Raw genomic sequence first — 16811 nt, 5'->3', positions numbered from 1 at the left:
GAAGAGGCTACCAAATTCTACCCAAACTCCTCATATCACTGACAAAAAGAAAACAATTCTCCTTCTAACATCACAAAACCAAGACATAATAGAGACGGTGGGATCTTTCGTCTTCCGCTGTCTTCGAAAAAGGAGTCGAACCCAATAACGCAGGATCTAGAGTAAGCTTTTACTTGCATTAACTTTACTATGTTACATAAAGTGTCTTTACTTACAGTGAACATGAAGATCGCTGTACTCTTGGCGGTCGTGGCCATGGTCACCTTGTGCAACGCCGTCGGTGTTCCTAATGCGTTCAACCCCTCTACCGGCGAGATGATATCCCGCCAAAACTCGCAAGAGGGCGCTCTTGAACAGTCACCGGAAGACAACAGCACCGAAGACATGGACGAAGACTCCGAGGAACGCGCTTTCTTGGAGGAAGTTCGGGAGGAATTCATAGAAGAGATGGAAAGCATGGTGAGGGTGTGTACGTGTGTTGAGGTATAACTTTATATATTTAATTTTGTGTTAGCCGTTTTTTTTACAATTACAAGTTAGGCCATGTTAATTTGATTATATGGATGGCATCCTCTGCGGACCCCAAAACCGATGCGAGCGTGCGAATAAATAAAAGGTTGTTGGGAAAAAATGCCTCATTACGAAATATAAACGGCCTCAAAAGCTGAATAAATGTCTAAACACAAAGGGTATGGTATACAGAGCAATAGTTGTTCATATTTGTTCTTTCATGACATCTTCTTGGACTTTTGCATCTATTTTCATATACTTTTATTTGCGATATATATTTACGGTATATGTATTTCCTAATTTTGTATCAAGCTGCTTTGCTACGTTTTACAGTATAATCGAAAACTTTGTTCTTCAAAAGGGACAAAAAATGATGGTCGCGCTGATGTCATCCATTTAATCAAATAAACATGGCCTTATATGATACACTAAAGACTAGAAAAAAGCTATGAAGTTTTCCTCCATTTCAAGCTGTACCCTGGGTACCATCCGGAAAGTAGTTCGCTCCGGCGTTTATTACACACTATATATAGTCGCTTCTTGCTCTGACATTCGTTATACACTACTGTCGCTTCTCTGCTGTTCCAGAAGCGACCATAGCAATTTAACCAACCGGATGATGCCTTGGCTATGTTTCTTTAGCTTTTTTAGTCTTTTGCTCCCTTCACACTTTAAATCAAGTTGTTGTTTCATTGCAGGAATCCATCGACACGGAAATCTCCGAAGTTGAGACTAGCCAGGACACGAGCGCCCCCAGGCCTCCTCGTAAGAACTGCATCAACAATTGTTCTTATTAGAAAAAAAATAAACACCGGTATTTGGCTTCCCTTTTTAAATCAAGCTTCAAAATCTTGAGATTTTGAACAGCACCTCTTTCGTTCTTCGGATAGAAAGTAAGACCTTTGAGTCCAAGATTTTATACATCTGAACGATATAGAACCCAACACACTTGCCGATAGTCTCCTATGCACAACATAGTTAGGGTGGTATCTCACTGCACTTGGGGCACCGGTGCGGCACTGCGGGGTTCGAAAGATTACTCAACGAATTTCAGAGATAAAGAACGAATTTTCTTACGTTTTGTTTGTTTTGGAGTCTAAGTCAGACCTTTACGTATTGCGCAATATCTAAATGATAAAACAACAGTGCCGCAGTGAATAAACCCCGCAGTTCCACACCGGTGCCCCAAGTGCAGTGAGAAACAAGAGCGAAGTAGAGGCGAATTGATAGTTATTTTTACCAAGTTTCCACAGTAAAACTTGGTCTAGAACAAAGTCAGCTAGTGTTTACATAAAGATAGGATTTTAAAACGCCAATGGACGTCGGATATTCCACCTAACAGAATCCTTTCCTACTGTCCTGCTGTCATTTCTTCTTAATGTCAAGGAGGTTAAAAAATGGAGGTTAAAAAATCACAGGTTGTTTTTTTTTTTGTTAATGTATAGTGAAGCGCGTGCGGACCCAGAAGACGAAGTGCAGCCTGGAGGGAGCGTGGCGCAATGATCACGGCTCGGAGATGGTGCTGAACATGACCGGGGAGGGACACATCACTGGGGAGTACAGGACTGCCGTGGAGAGCAAGGTGCGCGTATAAAGTTATTGATCATTGCAGTGGTTAATTATAATGATTTTATGGGTCATTGAATCGACCACTCTTAATACTCTTCACACTGAAACCGAATTAGCAGGAATCAAGCAGAACCAGCCTGAATGAAGTAATATTCTTTCGGCCACATTCTGGCAGGATTCGAAGTGGCTTGCCGTTTCAGTTCTCCATCGAATGAGATACGAATGTTTGGAATAATGTTGGAATGCCGTACAATGCGGTGATACTTCAGTTAGAATACACTTAGAATTCACTTTGAATGCCATTCTATATTTCTCCACTTCGAATGCACCTCGACAATTTTTAAACATGTCAAAAACTTTCGGGCCTGCCAAAAAACGGGCACAAATAGCTGGAATGCACCGAGAATTTCTGGAATACACCACGAAACTTGTTCTTTGAATTCTATCGTCTCCAGCTTGGCGCTGCCGGTACTGGTCCCAGTCTGATCCGCGGGGCGGGTTCCCGGTCCGGAGCGTCCACCTTCGGCTTCTCCGTGGTGTGGCGGGGCGGAGCTTCCACCACAACCTGGGCGGGACAGTGTCTCATCTGTGACGGGCAGGAGATCCTGGAGACCACCTGGCTCCTGGTGGGCGAGGTGGCCGGCTGCGAGGACAGCTGGATGTCCACCAGGTAAGTGTAAAGATGGAAGGACAAGGCTGAAGAGAAAGGGAGAGAGATAGAGAGAGAGAGACAGAGCAGGGAGGGAGGGAAGCAGAGGGAATTCTATGTGGCGGCTGAGGGGTACAGCTGGATGTCCACCTGGTAAATATAAAGTTCAAAGAGAATAGAGCGAAAGAAAGAAAGGAAGGAAGGAAGGAAGGAAGGAAGGAAGGAAGGAAGGAAGGAAGGAAGGAAGGAAGGAAGGAAGGAAGGAAGGAAGGAAGGAAGGAAGGAAGGAAGGAAGATAGACTGAGCGAACTTCAACGATGGAAGGAACGGAGGAGGAGTGAAATACAACAGAGATAGAGGTCCCTATTTACAAATATGATGCATATGATGATTGTGGTGTTTTAAATCTTTATATCCATTCTCATATCATTTCTCTTTAATTTTGCCGATTATGACAGGTTACCGACTATGACTTGCCGATTGCACAGTATATACATGTTTATACATTATAAAGACAATGTTAATTTTGATGAACTTTTATCTCCAGGGTTGGGAAGGACACGTTCTACCGCATCCCCAAGCAGGAGGTCCGCAAGTACAAGGGACATCTCGTTCCCAGGGACTAGTGGCCTCGCTCCCATGGTCTAGTGTCCTCAACAAAGACCACGAAGGATTCAAAGATTAATAAACATGGAGGAAAATGAATTTGTCGTTTGCATGTTGTTGTTTTTTTTTTCCAAATATCTACACACTGATTAACTTTTTGGCGCCATTGATGTGAACATTCATGAGGGGGATCCTTATATCTGCTTGGAGATTAACGGGGCCTGTTTTTTTTTTTAAATGTTTCCAGAAGGTAAATTGTTATTGTATATCATTCCTGTCCGAATTCTGTCATGAACCAATCAGAGCTTAGAACTGCGGTACATTATCGTACAGCAAATACATATAAAATACAACACGGTGTATTCCGTATCACCCGAGGTATCAGCCCGACCACCCGACGGCCGAAGTTTATTTATGTCATATCCACTTGAGAAAGCCCATGTTTTGATGCGAAATGCGCCAGAAGTTGAAAAAGATTTGGTGCCGTCGAACAAGAAGTGTTGCAACAACAATGTTCCAACATCCGAATCAGGTATTCGAATTGCCAACTGTTCGAAATGGTTTGATTTACTCGAAGGAAGCCTGTGTGATACGCCTTTCGAACCTGTGCGATACGGAAAGTATGGCCCGGTCCGGAACACCCGTATCGAACGTTTTCGCGTCACAGGTATGACATAAATGTATGAACAAACTACTAGCCGTCACAGCAATTATGAACGAAATACTATAGCTGTTACGGTAAATATGTTTGCGATAACAAAACCTATCTTGGTTTCGTAAAAAGGCAAATAAGTGGTAATAAACCATCCTTCATTTTCTCAAATCTTCATTTTCGTTATTCATTTAAAGAACAAAATATAGCAGTAACAAGAAACAAGTACAGTACATTATGGCTTATACCTAACAGTATGAATTCCTTTCTTGCTTATGTTTGATTACTTTGAGCGTATATTGTTTACGTTATATGTCGGGGTGATTTCATTCCACCAGGTAACAAATTATTCCTCAAAAGACATGTCAATTTGGCTATCTAAGAATAAATGTACGTGTGAAATAATTTTTTTTCTTTTACAAAATGGACAGACGTCACTAATAGACTTTTTTACATTCATTTATCCTCTTTAAATAGCCGTTCTTATGGTATCACTTAAAATTACTGTAGTAAAAATATTGTTAGCTTTGTTCTTTGCTAGCTGCCTAGCTACTCTAAACGCTCGTGCTTATTATTCCGAGGATCCCGTAGTTCGTTTGGCCCGTTTCTTCCACCACTCCTGCACAAGCCTGGTGTGGGGCGCTCCATCCGGGAACCCGTTGTGCTTGATGACGTCACGGTAGAACCCGGCCGACTCTTTGGGTACCTTATGTAGGACAAAAAATTTGTTTTTTAAATTTCCACAAAATCAAGATTCTCTTGAAAGCGTTCGATTTTCCTTACTGCCTTCCGAGCTTGTGATATCTTAAGTTCGAAGAAGTTATGTTGGTTACCACATCCTTACATCAAAAGTTATCTGCCACCCAAAAAGAATCAAGAACATAGTATGTCCAGAACAAAATATACAAAAACCGGACAATGCAGTACCAAAGTCACACAACAGGGGGCCCAAAAGCAACCTTACCCTTCGTCTTTCCAGACCCAATCCACATACTTAACATCATAACCCTTCCATGGGTTCTAAACTTATGCTGGCCACAAATACCTGGAAAAGTGAGCACACCCGCACAAATAGACACACCAAATACAATTAAATAAAGTTTATTGCAAATTCTTGCCCGTGGGCTAATTGCAGCTGCAGGTAACATGAGAGATTCAGACAAAGTAAAAAAAAAAAAAAACAATATCAAAGGTGTCTAGTCTACTAGCTAGTCTGAAACTAGTAAAAGCTAACTCTAGGTCCTGGGTTATTGGGTTCGACTCCTTTTTTGAAGACAGTACTAGTACTAGTACTAGTCCCTCCATTTTCATGAAAACTAAAAACGTAGTCATCTTACGCACCCTTTTCCTCTCAGGGTCTGTAAAATCGACGTGGTACAGTCCCATCTTTTGGGTGTGTCCGAAGAACCATTCAAAGTTGTCCATCAGACACCACACCGTGTAGCCCTGGACATTCACGCCGTCCAACGTCATGGCTGCGAGTAAAAAAAAGTTAGTTCAACTAGAAAGGCAACATTTTCGCGAAAATGCAGAATGTTTTCCCTGTAGGCTTTTGTCAAGCTATACTCGCATCCAATACTTTACCATTAGACTCGCCCTATAGCATTGAGTGCGAGTAAAAAATGAGCCACCCTACATCTACTTGGACCAGATCATTAGCAGAATTACACTATAGCATTTCCCTGTAGGTGTTGTTTGCGGGTAAAAAAAATGGGAGCAATGTCACATCTCTGCTTGATCATGATTTCACAGAAAAAAAGCAAAAAAGAAGAAAAAGACACCTGCAAAAACAATATTGTTATCTCTATTTGGGAAAACGTAAATAAGGATGAGACTAGAAAACAAAGTTGAACATTTGTTTGCAAATGCAGGATATTCAACGTAATCTTGCAACTGTGGTTTCGAAATTTGGATATAAACTCTGGTCAATCCAAATAAGCGTGTTCAAGGTTCCACTTGCGCAATATATGATGCATTTTGGGTAATATCAGTCAAAATTGAACGCCTCTGAGACATAAACAAACACACTTGCACATATTTACAAATTATGACCTTCACATTTGACCTCACGCACGCGCAGTACCTTTCCGGAGCTCGTTGATGTGTGCGGCGTGATAGCAGCTCCTCCTGGCGTCCTTCATGTCGTACTGCAGCTCCCCCTTGTGTTCCTCGTGATAGCCGTTCTCTGTCACGTAGATCAGCGGCACCTGGTATCGGTCTCGGACAAGGTTCAAAACCTGGGGAGTAGTTGTGTTATAAGAAGGGATAGGTTTATTACCTTCACCAAGATTAAAAAGTATGTTTTTGGTAGCGTTTGCATGTTTCTTTGGATCTGTGTCATTAATAGAATTATGTCTGTGTCTGTGTGTACATGTGTTTGTGTACTCGGGACAGCATAACAGGAGAAAGCATAGATGGATTCTTTCCATATTTGGTTTGTAAGTATAGGTCTTATGAGGTACTGCAGCGGAACTTCCATTTTTGATGTCTCCTGCTTTTAGTCAGTTGGTAATTGGAGAGGGTCTGCATGCTCTTTTATGTAAGGCGTAGGCAGCCTATTTTATTTCCCGTAATTCGTAGGGAAAACCATCTTATCTACGTAATTCGTAGCGAGGCGATCAACTTTAGCGTAATTGCCTTCCTTGATTTAGCGCAATACGTAGGGGGCTCTTCTGAATTCAACGTAAATCGTTGTCGAGACCCCCCATGCAGACACTCATTGGAGTCCCCGGTTCAAATCCAGGGAAGGCCTCTCTCGGTTGGGGCTGCACCGTCGTTTGGAGGGGACATAACATTGGAGCCCGTATTTATACGGATTGGGGGTATTTGGAGTACGTTAAAGGGCTAGCGACCCTCCCTGTATCCTGCTACTGAAAAGGCGAGGAAACTTGTGTTGCCATGTATCAATATCGCACTACAAGGTGAGCAAGAAAAACAGCATGCAAAAGAACAGCTAACACGTTTTCTACTAGCGTCACCTTCCTCAGTCCCCACGACACGATGCTAATGAACGGTAACCCCGCTACGGGCCAGTCCGGGTTCATCTCCACGTGCACGTCGGCATCGTCCTCTCCCAACATGTCCTCCCCGGGGCCGGAGGCGTCTCTCCCCGCCCGGGTAGACACCAGGCGCGCGGTGTAGTAGTTCACCCCGAGGAAGTCTGCAGAGCCCTTCAACAGTGCCTTCTCTTCTGTGGAAAACTCTGAAAGAGGGGAGAAGTTTTGCAAGAACACCGCATCTGGGTTACTCTCAGGTTGACGCACGCAAACACACACACACACACACACACACACACACATACACACACACACACACACACACACACACACATACACACACACACACACACACACAAATATTCACGTAAACACGCACAATCGGCACCCAAAACATCACATCCTCTCCTTGGCCAAACTAACTACACTATAATGAGGACAACGAAATGCAGCACTGAACCAAAGCTGGAGCCATTCAAACAACTTGAAGATTCACGCCTGTTCACCTTTCTCCGCGGGGTAACCTATATCCGTTGTTTTAAAAACAATTTAATTTGGGATATCAAGTCGACGGACAGTGGTTTCCAATTGCAATATTGCAATTTGCAATTTGAAACTATCGTCCGCGGACCTGCTACTCCTAAATGCACTGTTTTTAAACACAGCGGATATAGGTTACCCCGCGGATAAAGGTGAACCAACGTTGCGTACTGTCTTTCAGTTCTAGTAGCTTACCGGGAAGACACGAAGTGGCCTGTCCGTCCGCCATGCTTCTCTTCATGACGTAATCCTTCATGACGTCAGGGTAGTCGCCGTTAACGAAGAAGGGGTGCGCGAACCAGCCCACATTAAAGTCAAAGAAACGTTCCGCGGCTGCGACGTCATCGGCGTTCTGTGGATCCTTGGGTTCTCCCCAGGTACAGCTTAGGGCCAGACCGACCTAGTATAAACGTGCAAAACGAAGAGATGAGGTTTTATTTGAGGGTCTGCATGCTCCTTTACGTAAGGCGTAGGCAGACTGTTTCTATTTCCCGTTTTTCGTAGGGAAAACCATGATCTTATCTATGGTCATCTATGTAATTCGTAGCGAGGAGATCAAATTTAGCGTAATTGCCTTCCTTGATTTAGCTTATACGTAGGGGGCTCCTAAGAATTCAGCGTAAATCGTTGTCGGGGACCCCCCCCCCCCCCCATACAGACCCTCTTATTTGTTTGTTTCTTCGTTTGTTTCTTTGTATCGCATACCCGGTAAACGGTCTCGTGACATAAAACACAAGGTTTGCACTGAAGAGTACAGGCTGAACATACGTACAGATTTATCTGATCCACTCACACTGCGGACTCCTATACTCTTTCGATAAGTGTGGTGGGATATTTTACGTGCTCGAGGTGTGGCTCTCTTCAAACACGGGACCTTTATTTTTAAACGTCCTATCCGGCAATAACCGCAATTCATTTTCAGCTGAGTGAAGCGAGAAAACTCGTGATAAGTATTTTTCCCAACGCGTCGGGGCATGTATGGAGATTCGAACCCAAGACCTCCAGAGTCTGGGCCAAACAACCTAACATTACATGTTTCATTATTTGCCACTTTTGAAGCTAAATGGTGGACAAGAGACAAACAGTACCCACAGTAAAGTCCCCATTTTACTTTTCTCTTTTCTAAATGACCCGATTACCTGCAAGATATTACTACTGCGCGTACTAGTATGTAGGCGCGTTCACGGTATCATGAACCTAATGTATGTGCGAGCAGCAACAGGAACAATAGGTAATACTAGTATATCAGAGTTGAAGGCCCCTAAGACATAAGCAAATGAAGTCTAGAAAAGGAAATTTAGGCCATGATCGAGACTGCTATTTTGTTTACATATCAGGGGCCTTCACCTCTGACACATTACCCATAATTCCTGTCCCTGCGCATGCACACTCGGGAGTGTGTACGGGCTAAGCTTATACCAACCTAATCTCCAAGCAGATCCTACGGTGCCATAAGATAGTATCAAAGTTGGCCAGGGAGTATAGCCGGCTAAGGGAGTCAAACGGGCAACTCCGATAAGTTTGATACTACATTTACGCACCGTGGATCTGGTTGGAGATTAATACCAACCTGTCCTCCCTGTTTTGCCCGGAACTCCCTGTCGTAGGTGTGCCAGGCCGCCGCGTGAGCCTTCAGTACGGTTCTCCCGGCAGCGTACACCCCTCGCTTCCCCTGTTTACCAACGGTCTCAGACAGTATGCCCTTACTTCCTATGTAACCGATCAGATAGATCATCATCATCATCATCATCGATCGACGTGCTTACACACGACGGGTTTATACCCGACAAACGGTGGCATACCCTTTCGCTGGCTTATTACCAGCCAAAGTTGCTCTACATTGGGGGGAAGAGAAAACGGGGACGTCCTAAAAACACATGGAGACGTACTGTGGCTCAAGACCTAGCGGCCATTGGGATTCTCTGGGATGCTGCTCAGCCCCTAGCACAGAACAGACCCCAGTGGAGGAAACTTATCACAGCCTTATGACCCACATGGGATGAAGAGGATAAGTAAGGTAAGTACTCGAAAAGCGAAATTGTCCCACCTATCACAATCTCCGACCACGGCTCGTTGAAAGTCACCCAGTGCTTGACGCGATTCCCGAACTCCGAGAAACAGAACCTCGCGTAGTCGTTAAACAGTCCTACCAGGGCTTCGTTCAGCCAGCCTCGGTACTTGTCCATGAGAGCCTGAATAAATGAATGAATAAATAGATAAAAGAACACTGCACCCACAGGCTGAATTCTAACCGACAACATTAGAAAATGTAAAACTGTACAATCACGTTACTAGTATTCACGTATAATATCATAAATTTGACATTGCTGTATATTAGACTTTAAACGTATTGTGGTATAACATATTTTCTTACTCATTGAATTTTATAGTAAAACATTTACAGCAAGTAGTCGTTGAGTGAAAATGACAAGAATATGGACCAGTGAATCTCAAGTTTGTGCCAATTACTTCTACATTTTACAGTTTAAGTTTGTGTACGTCCCTTCTACTATTGCCGTGATACTGTCCTATCTTCCGAAAAGCAGTTCATAGTTTACATCCGTGAAAAGTTTGGGACCGCATTTTGAATTTTGATTTAAAGCAGGCACGACACGTATGTAAATACTTTAGGTTTGTGACCGCATTTGTAACTGTAAGCAGCGACACCTAGTGCTGCAGTACAATGTGAAAATGAAGTTATGGCTGTGCAGAAAGAGCCTCTTTATTCAGTTGAGGGTTTAGTTTTCTTACCTGTGGCATATCCCAGTGGTACAGGGTGACAAACGGCACGATGTTGTGCGCGCGAAGCTCGTCGATGAGGCTGTTGTAGTAGCGGACACCGTCGGGGTTGAGGGAGTCCCTGGTGCCGTCCGGGAAGAGGCGGGGCCAGGAGAGAGAGAAGCGGTAGTGGGAGACGCCAAGCTCCGACAGGATACGCACGTCTTCCCGGTACCTACAGGCAATAAAATAACGATACAGAATTTAGATACGATTTCTTGAAAGGTGGCGAATACGGCAAGGAGAATCTCCAAGATTCCTTATATACTTAGACCCTGTTCAGATTTAAATTTGTTACCATGTCGGGTGCGTTTACACCTTAAATTTGACAACCAGACTCTTCAGAATCGAATCCATTTTCTGTGTTGAAAGTTAGATTTCTTATACCTTACACTCCTTACACACTGATGAGTTCAGCTTTTCTGACAGCCTCCTTTGGCCAGTGCTCCGGCCAGCTACTGATAAATTTTGGCGTTTCGGCACGTCCCTTTTAGTTGCCGATGAAGTTCAACGTCCCCCAAACGGCGAATTGGGTCACATTTCCAAACCGGGGTCCGGTCGGGCTGTTTTAGGAGAAAAAAACAAGTATATACCTAGAAATAATACGTTTGTGTATTCTGGTGTCTTGTATACCATATTTTCCGTTCCCGATCATTACCCGGCCAGGCTGCGGTTAGGAAATGGGACGTAGACCTAAGTTGATACTAACCTATGGTAACTGTCACATGTCACCTCTGCCGTTGTACCGTCCAAGGCTCTGGGTGTACGGTTGAACCATGTATCCGTCATAGACGGTCCTTTCCCATCCTCACTGCATGCTCCTTCTATCTAAAAGGAGAGAAGAGCAAAATTCTAATGGTTTTACAGACAAGGCCTTGTTGGTTTGATTGTATGGATCACATCAACGCGCGCATCAATTTTCGTTTTCAATTCAAAAGTTGAGAGAAAGGGGCCACTACATGTCTTTGACGGAGGACGTTACAGATTGTTTCACAACAAGAGTAATGTCAGTTCGCAACCGTCAGTTCGCAACAAGGTACAAGTCGCTTCGCAACAAGGTACGAGTCGTTTCGCAACATTTGAATGTTATTAAACTTGATAGCCCAATAGTATTAGAAAATCGTATTCCTAACATAATAATACTCCTACCTGTGCACGCCACGCATAAAACTGTACCGCCCGGCGTATGAAAATCATGGGGCTGAAAGGTCCATGCGGCCCCATGTTCCTCTGCCGCCGGGCTGTCTTTCGCACCCGGTAAGATTTTTACGCGTTAGGAGTACGTAGGAATACAATTTCTAATACTATTAGGCTATCGAATGTTACGAAACTACTTGTACCTTGTTGCGAAACCACTTGTACCTTGTTGCGAAAAGACTTGCCTTGTTGCGAACTGACGGTTGCGGACTGACATTGTTGCGAGACAACCCGTTACCGTTGTGTCACACTTAGTCTACTCGAAGGCATTCAATGTCACTCAGTACTCTCCAAGCAGAGGTTCGGCTTCCGCTTTTTTAACGTGTTTGCCGGGAACAGTGCGAAACAGAAAGACCGATAGAAACACCTAACAGCACATCAAAAAGTCGGAGCTTAACTTCTGCTTGGAGAGTAACTAGGGCGGCCTGCGATGGACAAACTTTACAGAGCCTGCATCCTTTTGTTGGTATACGGGTCCCAGACGATGGCACTATATTCCAAGTGGGGCCGTACCAGCGCTTTGTATCAAGTGGCCTTGACCCTAGATTGGCAATGGCGCCGTACGTATTGAATTTAGCTTTAGACTAGAGTAGAGTCTTGTGATATTGTTTTTAGACTGTTTGAATCTTTTATGTTATTACCTGCAATTAGCCCACGGGCAAGAATTTGCATTAAACTTTACATTGACAACGGCTAAGACCTTACCAACTTTGCTAGTCGCAAAGCAGATCGCTGAAACAGTCTAAAACATCTAGACTATAAAGCATAAAGTAAAGTCACATACCGAGAAAAGACATGTATATGATCAAGGAGCTTTCATAGGTGTACATACTACGTTGGTGGTGACATGCGTAATCGTACGTACGTACCTGGAAAGCAGACGTGGCGGCGCCCCACAGAAATCCAGGTGGGAACACACCTGGACTAAAACCGTCCCTGTCCTCGTCAAAGCGTGGGAAGTCACACGGAACCGTGTCCTCTTGTACGGAAGCCATTTTTACCTTCAAAACTGACTATTTTTGACGTGTAAGACTGTTGAAACGTTACCAGTTTTGTGAACTCCTGATAAAAGACTAGGGGGTAGTCGTTCTGTTAATAACTTCGATTGTATAAACCTTCCCTTACGTAATGGCCCGAAGCTTATCTCAAAACAAATGTTTACACCTGCGTCCTGATGTGACCTTTGCACTAACAAACGTTGACCCCAGCGGCACATACCATTGTGTTCTGTGGGCAACGTTACGTAGACCTATGCAAATACGTTCTAAACAATTACTACTGTGTAGAATACAAGTCAATCATTTTACACAAGTAACACTACAAGTTGTCCATAGTACTAGAAACTTAACTACCAAAATGATACAAAGATTATGTATCAGATAATACTAGGACGACAACTGGATTTGAACATTTATTTATTATTTGGATACTAGGTAATGTTTACAGGTCTTTTTAAAGCGGAGTTTAAAGAAGAGCGAAATGGAACAGAAGAAATTCACACATTCGACAGCAAACTCAGTAAATGCGTGACATTGCATTTATTGGTTGTATTTTATCCATACGTAAATAAACTATAAGAACGTCCGATTTTGGTCCATGTAGTTTATATAGAAACTGGTTTCAATATAAACTACATGGACAATGTTTATCGCACAACTCCTGTCAGACTCCTATCAGACAACTCATAAAATCCTGGCATTCGGGGAGAAGGGTTAGGAAAGTGAGATTGTCTGCTGAGTAGTTTTTTTTTGGGGGGGGGGCGTTTTGTATTATTAACAGAGCAACTTCTAGACTTCGTTCGCTGTTTCTGTGTACACAAAGACAACATGTGTTTTATTCAACCGTACGCGTCGCGACGTTTCGGTGACCGTCTATCACCTTCCTCAGGGCAATTCTGACTGGTTCACATTGTACTGCAGCATAGGTGGGGCTGCTTATAGATGCTGTTCCAAACGATACAAATTTGCATACACACGTATGTACATAGTATATGTTAATGTGTTATCATGTTAATGTATTGGTACTATGTATGCATGTTAGTACTTCGCGCATGGGATTTGCTATTGATACGTATATTCAAAATGTCAAACATTACTAATTTCCATCTATGATGAAGACGAGTTTTTCTGTTGTTGTGCTCTTTTCTTCCACCATTCCAGGACTTGGTTCGTGATTGGTGCTCCCTCTGGAAATCCGTTGTTCTTGATGACGTCACGGTAGAAGCCGGCAGACTCTTTGGGTGTCTAAAAAAGAATTCATCAATGATTATTATCAGTTCAGTCAGTTCAAGCAAACAAAAATTAAGTGCATCTGCATATGCCCTGTATATCAGGAGATATAGAACAAAAGAGATATAGAACAATGATTTTTGCATATTTGTTTAATATGTGCAAGGAACATATTTCTTTTGGATGAAATTAAGTAAGAGACACACGGCGAAGGGTGTTTGACCGTGGCGTTAGCCTACCATCATTGGTAGGCTAGAAGAGATCACTATACACAGCACAACAAATAACCGGTGAATACGTAGGACTTCCTGCGTTTTTCTTTTAATTCATAAATATATAAACAATGTCTCAAGAGTGTACACAAGGTCGTTGCCCAACATGCACTGCATATTAGAGTCGTCTGTGGCTTTTTGTGGTTGTTTGTGGTGTTTAGGCAGACCCCAAAAACAAAGAGAATGCCAAGCCAAAGAGCACACACAAACTATTGTTAGTCTCAAAGACGAAGTCGCGATCGTGCTTCATGTTCAAGGTCTGTCTCTTACCCTTTTCCTGTCCGGATCGGTGAAGTCCACGTGGTACAGCCCCATCCGCTGGGAGAAGCCGGAGTCCCACTCCAGATTGTCCATCAGGCACCACACCGTGTAGCTCTGCACGTTCACACCGTCATGCACGATAGCTGTCGGCGACAGCAGGCTAGAGTTATGACTTATGTGTAACACAAAACAACAGCAGCTGCTCCACTGACTATACAACACTACTGCCAAGATGGGAGTGATGTACTATAATGCTAGCCTCTACCAGGCTCCCCAGGTCGCTAAAGATAGTAGAAATTGGCCAGATCATGGACAGAAAACACACCTAAAGTCGCAAACTGTACTCCTCGGCTAACCAACTCCTCTGGTGTGTTTTCTGTCTATTTGGCCAAATTCTACTATTTGGTCAAATAGGCAGGCTTGGAAAGCCTGGTAGAGGATATTGTTTTTTGTTTGTCTGGACGTTTGCCATCTTGTGTATCCGTAGTTATTTGAATACAGTAGAGTGACAGAATGTAAAGGCCACCTTGCGGAATTGGTGGTCAAATTGATCTTTGAGTGGTAGGAAGTGATAGAAGTAGTAATTTACAAACGCTCCAGGTCATGGGGTCAATAGAAGAAGCTACTTATTGACGGGGAGAACTTTTTGGTCTGCTCGCTTGACTTTGTTTTTGCACTTAGGCAACGTTGATTTGGTTATATGGATATCATCTTGGAAGCCCCAAACTGATGCATATGCGAGCTCGCGAATAAAAAAGTTATTTTCTTAAATGCTAACATCAGATAAACATATCAATTTCAGATGTCAGATGGCGGAATGTTGTACACATTGACGAATGGCGTGATCTTATTTCTTTACCTTTCCTGAGTTCGTTGATGTGTGCGGCGTGATAGCAGCTCCTCCTGGCGTCCTTCATGTCGTACTGCACCTCCCCCTTGTGTTCTTCGTGATAGCCGTTCTCCGTCACGTAGATCAGAGGCACCTGGTACCGGTTCTGCATGTAGTTCAGCACCTAGAGGATATAAAGTACAGCAATGCAGTTCGCGGTTCAAAGTTCGCCTGTGCAGCGATAGGAATTGTGGGTATCATGTCAAAGTTCATGGCCCCTAACCCTGATAAAGGTGCTTGCTATAGGCACTTGTTTTGCCCTCCCTTGGACTTAAAATAAAACAAGAAAGCAAAACACAGTAAACAAAACACAGGACATGTGTTAAACACAAACCAGAAGTTAAGGCCTTCTCCTTTGACATATCACTAATTTAGGAAAGTTATACTCTGCTTGGATGCGTTCAGGGGAGCAAACTAGATCTATAATAAAATCCACTCAAGGCAAAACACATCCCAGCACCGCAACCTTGGTTGGTGATAGCTTCCTTCACATAATTATATCAGGACTGGCTTGGGGTGGGGAACTGATTCAAGATCATTCAACATGAGCTAAAGTTCTCTTAGTCTGGTTAAATCTCGCTTATAGCAGCCCTCCCAACATCCGGCTCTCTCCTCCGCGAGGAGGGGCCAGGTACAGCCCTGGACAGCAGAGTCTGTGTTACACAGGCTAAGTTTCTCTCATGCTAGGAGAGTGAGTTTCCGGGCGCGAATCGGCCAGCGCTGTTGAAAATCTGCGGATTCGCGAAAGAGGCTATCGGCAAGGCGAGTTCTGCGAAAGTCCATAAGAAGATCCTGAATGTGTGACGGGATTAGTATACCGATATGGTGCTCAATTGCATAACTATAAATAGATCACCAGTGTGACTTCAAAACGCAACCGTGTTGCTCTCATTAGACCCACCTTTCTGAATCCCCACGGCACCACGTTGATGAAGAAGATCCCCGGCGCGGGCCAGTCCGGGTGGGTCCCCACGTGAACGTCACCGTCCTCCTCGTCTAGCAGGTCGGGCTTCGACAAGCCTTCCGCCGAGAGGGCAGACGTCAGCCGCGCGGTGTAGTAGTTCAGCCCCAGGAAGTCTGCCGTACCTTTCAGCATGGCCTTCTCTTCGGTAGTGAATTCTGAATGGATGGTTGGAGAACAACGTTCTTTATAACTTTCCAGAAGTCAAACCTACTTGTTATAACTGTCCAGGAGTCCAACCTACTTGTTATAGCAAGGGGAAAGCATAACGGCGGCCTATATTTTGGTGACCGTCTGTCACCTTCCCCGTGTTTTGTGACAATACTTTACGTTTGGGACCGCATTTGTTAGCAGCGACACCTATAGCTGCAGTGCAAAGTGAACTAGTCAGATTGCCCTGAGGATGGTGACAGACGGTCACCTAAACTACGACTGTTGATTGTATACTGGCATAAACCTTGGCTGTCGTCTGTGAATAAAGACCATTTGGGATCTCAATTGTTAGCAGCGACACCTATGGCTGCAGTGCAAAGTCAACCAGTTAGAATTGTCCTAAGGACGGTGAGAGACGGTCACCGAAACTACGACTGTTGATTATATATTGGCATAAACCTTGGCTGTCGTCTGTAAATAAAGACCATTTGGGATCTCAATTGTTAGCAGCGACACTTATGGGGGCAGTGCAAAGTCAACGAGTCAGTAT

General features: G+C 43.9%; 3 protein-coding genes across 5 annotated transcripts in view; 1 reads left to right on the top strand and 2 right to left on the bottom strand.

The window, feature by feature from the left end:
- The window catches only part of LOC118418006, a 4688-nt gene extending 1255 nt beyond the window's left edge, over positions 1-3433 (top strand). Inside the window, exons 2-6 of one of the 3 annotated variants that reach the window (XM_035823799.1) lie at positions 218-459; positions 1209-1275; positions 1956-2092; positions 2535-2749; positions 3276-3433. In XM_035823799.1, the coding sequence (XP_035679692.1) occupies positions 218-459; positions 1209-1275; positions 1956-2092; positions 2535-2749; positions 3276-3354 (740 nt within the window). In that variant the 3' untranslated portion in view covers positions 3355-3433. Of the gene's footprint in view, positions 1-217; positions 484-1208; positions 1276-1955; positions 2093-2534; positions 2750-3275 lie in introns of all 3 variants that reach the window. The other 2 variants (XM_035823798.1, XM_035823797.1) reach the window with 2 other exon arrangements.
- A 967-nt stretch (positions 3434-4400) lies between these two features.
- Positions 4401-12518, bottom strand: LOC118418004 (cytosolic beta-glucosidase-like). Its single transcript, XM_035823795.1, has 10 exons — positions 12367-12518; positions 11010-11128; positions 10274-10475; positions 9570-9714; positions 9093-9232; positions 7718-7922; positions 6965-7188; positions 6070-6223; positions 5328-5461; positions 4401-4692 (listed from the first exon to the last, which is right to left on the bottom strand). Exons 1-10 carry the CDS (start codon positions 12490-12492, stop codon positions 4558-4560), a joined length of 1584 nt encoding a protein of 527 aa, XP_035679688.1. The 5' UTR covers positions 12493-12518; the 3' UTR covers positions 4401-4557.
- A 494-nt stretch (positions 12519-13012) lies between these two features.
- The window catches only part of LOC118418005 (cytosolic beta-glucosidase-like), a 6685-nt gene continuing 2886 nt past the window's right edge, over positions 13013-16811 (bottom strand). Inside the window, exons 4-7 of the mRNA XM_035823796.1 lie at positions 16049-16266; positions 15118-15271; positions 14268-14401; positions 13013-13740 (exon numbers count right to left, since the gene is read on the bottom strand). Of these exons, the coding sequence (XP_035679689.1) occupies positions 13603-13740; positions 14268-14401; positions 15118-15271; positions 16049-16266 (644 nt within the window). The 3' untranslated portion in view covers positions 13013-13602. The remainder of the gene's footprint in view (positions 13741-14267; positions 14402-15117; positions 15272-16048; positions 16267-16811) is intronic.

The sequence above is a fragment of the Branchiostoma floridae genome, chromosome 6 (genome assembly GCF_000003815.2).
Source record: "Branchiostoma floridae strain S238N-H82 chromosome 6, Bfl_VNyyK, whole genome shotgun sequence".
Taxonomy (NCBI): Eukaryota; Metazoa; Chordata; class Leptocardii; order Amphioxiformes; family Branchiostomatidae; genus Branchiostoma; species Branchiostoma floridae.
This window is presented reverse-complemented; position numbering and strand designations above follow the sequence as displayed.